Raw genomic sequence first — 9,395 nt, 5'->3', positions numbered from 1 at the left:
GCAGGGTCTTGTAGATGACCTGGAGCCAGTGGTTTGGCGACGAGTATGAAAGCGAGGCCAGCCAACGAGAGCGTACAGGTCGCAGTGGGTGGGAGTATATGGGGTTTGGTGACCAAAACAGATGGCACTGATAGACTGCATCCAATTTATTGAGTAGGGGTATTAGAAGCTGAAGTCGAGGATTGGTAGGATGGTCAGTTTTACAAGGGTATGTTTGGCAGCATGAGTGAAGATGCTTTGTTGTGGAATAGAAGCCAATTCTAGATTTAACTTTGGATTGGAGATGTTGATGTGAGGCTGGAAGGAGAGTTTACAGTCTAACCAGACACCTAGGTACAGTGGGGAGAACAAGTATTGATACACTGCCGATTTGCAGGTTTTCCTACTTACAAAACATGTAGAGAGAGGTCTGTAATTTTTATCATAGGTACACTTCAACTGTGAGAGACGGAATCGAAAACAGAAATCCAGAAAATCACATTGTATGATTTTTAAGTAATTCATTTGCATTTTATTGCATGACATAGTATTTGATCACCTACCAACCAGTAAGAATTCCGCTCTCAAAGACCTGTTAGTTTTTCTTTAAGAAGCCTCCTGTTCTCCACTTCATTACCTGTATTAATGCACCGTTTGAACTCGTTACCTGTATAAATGTTACTGGTGAAGAAAGTAGTGCCAACACACTTCGCACTTTGGTCCGCAGGTAGTATAACTTTTCATTACATTTTCATTACATTTCATTAAGTTACAACGGTTTGATTTGTTCTAATCTTAGCAAATTTCTTCTTAGCTAGCTAACATACCGTCTTTGTATCAAAGATAATTGCGTAATTATCGTTATTTCGTCGTCAACGCAGTCTACACTGCTATCTGCTACCTGCCCACCAGCAGCTAGCCAGCTAGCAAACGGTCCACCGTCTACCGAATAGCAGCACTGTAGCAACATTACACCAACTGAACGACTTGATTAGCTGTAGTGTTAGCTAGCTACATAGTTGTCTTTGTGTCTTCGTATCCAAGATAATTGTGTAGTTTAGAGTGTGTAGTGTTAGGAGTGATATCTTAATTTACCGGAGGTTAGCTAGCCAGTATCTTGTCGTCCTTAACGTAGGAGCACACTGCTAGCTAGCCAACAGCGAGCCAACACGTCTACCGAATAGAACTTCCGCACTGGCAACAACCGGTCGATTTTTTTCCGCTTCGCTCCACAGGTAGTATCACATTTTCATTTCATTTCATTAAGTACAAAGGTTTGATTGTTGTTGATCGTAGCTAGCTAATAGCTAGCTACATAGCCGTCTTTGTATCAAAGATAATTGTGGTAGTCTTAGAGCGATTTTCTAGGTTAGCTGCCAGTATTGTCGTTCTTTTACGCACGAACGTAATCAACACTGCTAGTAGCCAGCTAGCCCCCCCGGGTAGTGAAGGAACTCAGCTATATCCATCAAGCAATCCTAATGCCTCTGTAAGGTCAATATTTACGACATTACTATTACACCCAAATCGGTATAATACCGAGCTTCTTTGCATTAGATTTTGTGTTTACTGTATAGCCAGAGTCTTGTCCTGTGGGCACTGTTGAAGGCTGACCTCCGACTATGGGCCCACAGAGAGAGAGACAAATGGCAGATTACGCTCGTCACTACATCAAGGGTCCACTGCACAATATCCTCCGTATCGTCTTTAACTCTTAGTTTGAACTACTAATTTGCTTGGAAGTTTGGATTTGCATTCGGAAAGTCTCAAAAACAATCAAAGACCCAACCAATAAACACTGCTGCACTGCCATCTGCACTTGTAGTCATATTGTTGGCAAGACCATCATATATGTTCAACAAGAGCAGCTTAGCCAGCTAGAAGCCTACAAAAATACTGAAGCCAGCAACACACACCGACACCAAAGACGTCTATCGAGCTGCCAGGCTAGCCTACTTCAGCAACCGAGTTACTTTGTTTATTCATCTAATCATTTGAGTCAATAATGATATCTTGCTACGCTAAGCTTAACTTTCGGAGGACTAGAAGATATCCGAGGGCGACTGAGTGAGTCACTCATCCTGCCACTCCAATGTCTCACTCTTGTAAATCATATATTAGAAAGTAGCGAACAGGTTTGGCCGTTTGGAAAAGTCTCTATCCTGTTGAGTGACACTGACTCAAGAATTCACATATCTCCGTAATGGGGACTGAAGATTATATGATATGAGTTTGATGCCAAGAGTGGGGCAAAAACTGCAAAGAAAGGGTGCTACTTGAAGAATCATCAAATATTGATGTACATAGTATACATTTATTCTGCAGTTTCTCTCCTCTAACCTGAGCCACTATGTCTTATCCATTACAACACGCTCACTTGACTCATCCCGCATACTGTGAGGTGGACATTTCGGCTACAACGTCTTTGAAATGATTGCGTTCTGCGGTCCACACGTCACTGCTATTCTACAAAACTGACTCAACGTGGAGTATCCAAATGTCTCCAGGGTAGTCCCATATACATGGAATCTGCCGAACTTGGAACAGAGAGCCAACAATAGGCAAGTTCATTCAGACTCTATGCACTGCGCCTCGCAGTTCCCTCACTTCTAGACCACTGACGGAAACATGGAATTACCACTGATAACACTGCTACTCCTACTGGCTCTCTCCTCGTCTCGCCCACGTGTTCTCGCACACCCCGAGAGCTTCTGGTCAGCGGGGTCGGGTGGTGGCACGGATCCTCATCTCTCCCAAGGTGGTGATTGACAGAGTCGAAAGCCTTGGCCAGGTCAATGAATACGGCTGCACAGTATTGTTTCTTATCGATGGCGGTTAAGATATCGTTTAGGACCTTGAGCGTGGCTGAGGTGCACCKATGACCAGCTCTGAAACCAGATTGCATAGCGGAGAAGGTATGGTGGGATTCAAAATGGTCGGTAATCTGTTTGTTGACTTGGCTTTCGAAGACCTTAGAAAGGCAGGGTAGGATAGATTTAGGTCTGTAGCAGTTTGGGTCAAGAGTGTCCCCCCCTTTGAAGAGGGGGATGACTGCAGCTGCTTTCCAATCTTTGGGAATCTCAGACGACACGAAAGAGAGGTTGAATAGGCTAGTAATAGGGGTGGCAACAATTTCAGCAGACAATTTTAGAAAGAAAGGGTCCAGATTATCTAGCCCGGCTGATTTGTAGGGGTCCATTTTTTTGCAGCTCTTTCAGAACATCAGCTGACTGGATTTGGGAGAAGGAGAAAAGGGGAAGGCTTGGGCGAGTAGCTGTGGAGGGTGCAGTGCTGTTGACCGGGGTAGGGGTAGCCAGGTGGAAAGCATGGCCAGCCGTAGAAAAATGCTTATTGAAATTCTCAATTATAGTGGATTTATCGGTGGTGACAGTGTTTCCTATCCTCAGTGCAGTGGGCAGCTGGGAGGAGGTGTTCTTATTCTCCATGGACTTTACAGTGTCCCAGAACATTTTTGAGTTTGTGTTGCAGGAAGCAATTTCTGCTTGAAAAAGCTAGCCTTGGCTTTTCTAACTGCCTGTGTATATTGGTTTCTAGCTTCCCTGAAAAGTTGCATATCACGGGGGCTGTTCGATGCTAATGCAGAACGAATGTTTAATAAATAAATGAATTAACCAAGAAACACAAACAYCGCACTGACATGACACAGCAACAATGATGACTGGGGAAGAAACCAAAGGGAGTGACATATAAAGGGCAGGTAATCAAGGAGGTGATGGAGTCCAGGTGAGTGTCATTATGCGCCTAACGCTGGTGACCTAGAGGCCAGAGATGGAGCAGACATGACAGGTAGGGGAGGCCTGCTTTAGAAGTACAGAGAGACATACTGAGGATCTTTTAGACCTTCTGGTCATCTCTCCCCATAACTTCAAATCAAATCCAGATGTTAGCAGATGTTAATGCGAGTGTAGTGAAATGCTTGTGCTTCTAGTTCTGACAGTGCAGTAATATCTAACAAGTAATCTAACAATTTCCCAACAAATACATAATACACACAAATCTAAAGGGGTGAATGAGAATATGTACATATAAATATATGGATGGGAGATGGCTGAGCGGCATAGGCAAGGTGCAATAGATGGTATAAAATACAGTATATACATTTGATATGAGTAATGTAAGATATGTAAACATTATTTAAAGTGGCATTATTTAAAGTGGCATTATTTAAAGTGACATTGTTTAAAGTGACTAGTGATTGGGTCTCAATGTAGGCAGCAGCCTCTCTGAGTTAGTGATTGCTATTAAGCAGTRTGATGGCCTTGAGATAGAAGCTGTTTTTCAGTCTATTGGTCCCAGCTTTGATACACCTGTACTGGCCTCGCCTTCTGGATGGTAGCGGTGTGAACAGGCAGTGGCTCGGGTGGTTGTTGTCCTTGATGATCTTTTTGGCCTTCCTGTGACATCAGGTGCTGTAGGTGTCATGGAGGGCAGGTAGTTTGCGCCGGTGATGCGTTGCGCAGACCGCACCACCCTCTGGGGAGCCTTGCGGTTGAGAGCGCTGCAGTTGCCGTACCAGGCTGTGATTCAGCACTTATTCAATCTCCTTAGTGAAGTAGTAGTGAGCTCAATTCCCTTAACGCAGGAGTTATCTGGGGGTCATTAATCGTGTTTTTACTGGCCCAGTCTCTGGGTGCGTTGGGTGATGTCAACGTCAGCGAGTGACACTATAGTAGCTAACATATTAAAAGGGATGCACCTTTTAGATCTTAAGATGTGAACCTGGCACCTCAGAGAGAGAGAGACAGTATCAGTGGAAGCTTCAAGGTGAGGATACAGAGAGATTGAAATTATTTTGCAAAGTCTAATGATTAATAACCAGTTTTCAAAACGCTTTTAACATGTTGTGTTCAATGTTGTTAATTTTTGTTGATTTTGATTTGACTAGCTTTTGCAATACATGTTTAGCTTTAAATTGAATCAGATTAGTTCCTGAGACATGATCAGCAGATAATATTTCCACTCAACTGGCCACCCTCCAGTGAGATTGGGCAGCATTGCAGTGTCACAGCTGGATATAAAGAACACACATTATCATCAGGTATAGATGCTTTCTTAGGGATTGAAAAGGCCGTTTAGGTCAACTTCATTTAACCATGACATGTTGTGCACTTTACTGTAAGCTTAATCTACAGTCAGCCTGAACATCACAACTAGTCACCGGAACTCACACTGTTTAAGCCGGTGAAACATAAACGATGTTAGACTCGGGAACAGTCACACTTGTTAGCCGGACTCACACGGTTAGCCTGAATCATCACACAGTTAGCCTGAACATCAGTGTGAATTTGACTGTACATACTGTAAAGTCTCAGCTCCCTCCTCACCCTGGTTGTATCTTCCTCCAACAGGAGCCTAAATGGCCAACGTGTCTGGGCCTCTGAGTCTGACTCATCTGCAGCTGCAGGCCATGCGGCTGGCCATCACAGAGGAGCGTATCTTCAAGATGTTCCTGGTGCTGGGGACCCACGTGGTCTTTATCTACATCAACCTGGCCATGATGTTCACCCTGTGGAGCAAACCCTCATTCCGCCACACCGCACGCTACATCCTGTTTGCCCACATGCTGTTCAACGACACCATCCACCTGGCCATCACCCTGGCTCTCTACATGCTGGGGAACWTCTATCTGTTTGTGGTCCGCGTTGCCTGCGCCTTCATGGTGCTGCTGTCTTCCTGCACTTTCACCAATGGCCCCCTCAACCTGGCTGTTATGTCCCTGGAGAGGTACACAGCCGTCTGCTTCCCGCTGCGGCACAGTGAGCTGGCCACGCCCGGGAGGACCCAGCTGGCCGTGGGGCTGGTGTGGGCGCTGGGCGTCATCAACGTGCTAATCGATGTGTGTGCTCTCTTCCTCACAGAGCCGTCCTTCTTCTTGTCACCTGCGCTGTGTACCCTCGAGCATCTGCAGACAGCTGGATGGCAGCGGGAGAAGGGTGTGGCCCTGAATACACTGCTGTTTGTGACAGTAACAGCTGTGCTGGTTTACACCTACGTGGCCATCTTGCTGGAGGCCCGGTCCGCCTCATCCTCTGAACCTGGGTCGGCACAAAGGGCCATGCGTACCGTGCTGCTGCACGCGCTCCAGTTGGGCCTGTCCATCATGTCCTTCATGTATGTGGTGCTGGAGTCCCTGCTGGCCAAACTGCCCCCAGCCGTCTACACACAGATGCGCTTTATCAACTTCATGGTAGTGCTGATCCTTCCGCGCTGCCTGAGCTCCCTCATCTATGGCCTGAGGGACGAGGCCTTCAGATCAGCCTTCAGACAACACTTAATCTGCTGCTCTGTTAGGAGGGTGGAGCCCCCACACAGATCACTAAACACTAACATATAGGAACACACACTTTTATATTTCATTTGTTTTGAACCAGCATGAACGAATGAGGCCTTGATTCAATCCGGACTGAGGAAGATCAGCGTTTTAGCACGCTTGACATTTAAAGGTAATTTCCGGTTGAGCTTACATATGCAGCATTTACCGTGAATGCAAACTCCGAGAACGCATTTAAAATTGCCTTTGAATGTAAATTGCGCTATAACGTGGATCTTCCGCGGTCCGGATTCCCTGTAAAATATATATTATAAGGGTTTGTGTGAATGTGCGTGTTTTCTTGTACAAACACCACTATTGTTTTTTAATTTCCTTTAATTAAAAACCAACCATGCATTTTGTGTTTCTCCCTCACATCATGACTGCTGGGCAAGCTAAATCGTAGGGGTTTACTTTTTTATTTCCACAGAATGGACACAACAATGTCAACCTTTATTGCCCCCCAATAATATGAATAAAAAGTTAATCAAGATATTCTGAACTTAATATTAATACATTGTTAAATGAAAGGTGTAGAATTATGTTTTAAAGATATTATGCCCAACTATAATGTTTAATCATCTCTTAATGATCCTGACTAAATACACAGCCATTTTGAGTCTGTTGAAATGTTCATACAAAGAGACAGACATTACTAAGGCTCATACTTATATAAAGTTATAAAGCAGTGTAACTGCAGACTTTAAGTGGAAACCTTAGGAGTCTGGTCGGTGTGTGGTACTGTAGATTGTTCCAGTCAATAATATTATAGAAACATGAGGGAAATGTGCAGAGAAGATGGAATTCATTCATTTGGTAGCATCATCTTTTAGGCCACAAGTAGAGAAATCCTTGGAAAAGGTATCGTAAAACCATTTATACTCCAGAGTAGTGGATACCTTGCAGAAATACTCGCAGTCAATTAAAGGCTCATGTTTTGTTGGGCTTTGTTTGCAGTATAAAATAAACAGACACCACAAAAGTTGGGATCCGTGAAAGGTGAAACAACACCTCTTGTCGCCCCAGGCGCATTTGTTATAGTTATTATAATATTTTTTTATGGAGGAGGTCATGGTGTTCTGCTGCTCTGCTTTTCTATCGTGCGTGCAATGACGTGCAAAATGATGTCCAAAATGATGTGCAAAAACAATGTTCGTTGTTTGAAGTAATGTCAAATATGGTTTAGTATGAAGATGTCTAGAAACTGCTTCCTCAATAGACATCCCTGATGACTCTTGTAGGCAATGTCATGGCTACGTTAGCTAGCTAAGCTCATGTGCAGAAATCCGTCGTCGGGTCTAATGGTCATGTTGTGCCGAACTGCACATGTGCCTGCCATCAAATCAAATGCACTCCTTTGGTATAAGATGATGAAATCTCCAGATCGCCAGATGAAATCTCGCGTCTTGTGACGGCCGGCCGCCCAACAACCTGCCCGCTTGACCCTATCCCCTCCTCTCTTCTCCAGACCATTTCCGGAGACCTTCTCCCTTACCAAAAGAACCTTCCACACCACTCAATCAAACAGACTCCAACCTCTCCAAATGGCCAAGAACCCAGAGAAGCCTGTGTAAGGACATCAGGGATAACAATGGTAGACCTGCACAAGGGGGATGGGCTACAGGACAATAGGCAAGCAGCTTGAGTGAGAAGGCAAAACTGTTGGCGCAATTTGATTTAGAAATGGAAGAAGTTCAAGATAGACGGTCAATCACCCTCGGTCTGGGGGGGCTCCCATGCACAAGATCTCACCTTCGTGGGGCATCAATGATCAATGAGGAAGTTGAGGGATCAGCCCAGAAACTACACGGAGGACCTGGTCAATGACCTGAAGAGCAGCTGGGACCACAGTCCAAGAAAACCATTAGTAAAACACACTATGCCGTCATGTGATTTAATAATCCTGCAGCGCACGCAAGGTCCCCTGCCAGCCAGCGCATGTCCAGGCCTATCTGAAGTATTGCCAATGACGCAATCTGGATGATCGCAGAGGAAGAATGGGAGAAGGTCATAGTGGTCTTGATGAGACAAAAATCGAGCTTTTGTGATCTAAACTTTTGATCTAAACTTTGGAGGAAGAAAAAGGATGAGTAACACCCAGATACACATCCCAACGCATGAAGCGTGGAGGTGAAACATCATTCTTTGGGGATGCTTTTCTGCTATAGGGACATGGACGACTGCACCGTATTGAGGGGAGGATGGATGGGGCCATGTTATCGCGAGATATTGGCCAACACGGCTCCTTCCCTCAAGTAAGAGCATTGAAGATTGTGGCTGGGTCTTCCAGCATACTAACGACCCGAGACAGCACAGCCAGGGCAACTAAAGGATGTGGCTCCGTAGAAGCCATCTCAATGGTCCTGGAGGTGGCTCGTATAGCCAGTCCAGACACTGAACCCAATAGAAAAATCTTTGTGAGGGAGCTTGAAGTCCGTATTGCCCGAAACTCTGAAAGGATTCTGGAGAAGGTCTGTATGGAAGGAGTTGGGCCAGAAATCCCTGCTGCAGTGTGGTGCAAACCCTGGGTCCAAGAGACTACAGGTAAACGTATGATCTCTGTAAATTGCAAGACAAAGGTTTCTGTTACCAAATATTCAAGTTTTCTGCTTTTTCTGATGTATATAAATACTTATGCAAAAATGCAAATTAATTACTTAAAAATCATACGTACATGTGATATTCTATTTTGTTTTAGATTCCGTCTCTCACAGTGAAGTGTACCTAATGATAGAAAAATACAGACCTCTACATGCTTTGTTAAGTAAGGAAAATCCTGCAAAATCGCAGTGTGATCAAATACTTGTCTCCCCACTGTAATTTGTAAGTTGTCCACATTATTCAAGTCAGAGCCATCGCAGAGTTGAGTTGATGCAGGCGGGCAGGGCCAGGAGAGATCGGTTGAAGAGCATTGCATTTAGTTTTTTATCTTGTTAAATTTAAGAGCAATTGGCAGGCCAACGGAAGCGAAGAGTTGTAATGGCATTGAAGCATCGCCTGGAGGGTTGTTAACACATGTGGTCAAAAAGGAAGGCAGAGTAATATGCAGCAAATGTGGCGTTCTGCCAGTAGAGTGGGATCAGAA

At 44.7% G+C, this 9,395-nt stretch overlaps 1 protein-coding gene across 1 annotated transcript; it reads left to right on the top strand.

Moving 5' to 3' along the window:
• Nucleotides 1–5,356: 5,356 nt before the first annotated feature.
• LOC111950550 (odorant receptor 131-2-like) lies at nt 5,357–6,334 on the top strand. The gene has a single exon (XM_023968188.1). The coding sequence runs from the start codon at nt 5,357–5,359 to the stop codon at nt 6,332–6,334; it is 978 nt and encodes a 325-aa protein (XP_023823956.1).
• The last annotated feature ends 3,061 nt before the right edge of the window (nt 6,335–9,395 follow it).

The sequence above is a fragment of the Salvelinus sp. IW2-2015 genome, linkage group LG23, assembly GCF_002910315.2.
Source record: "Salvelinus sp. IW2-2015 linkage group LG23, ASM291031v2, whole genome shotgun sequence".
Lineage (NCBI taxonomy): Eukaryota > Metazoa > Chordata > Actinopteri > Salmoniformes > Salmonidae > Salvelinus > Salvelinus sp. IW2-2015.
This window is presented reverse-complemented; position numbering and strand designations above follow the sequence as displayed.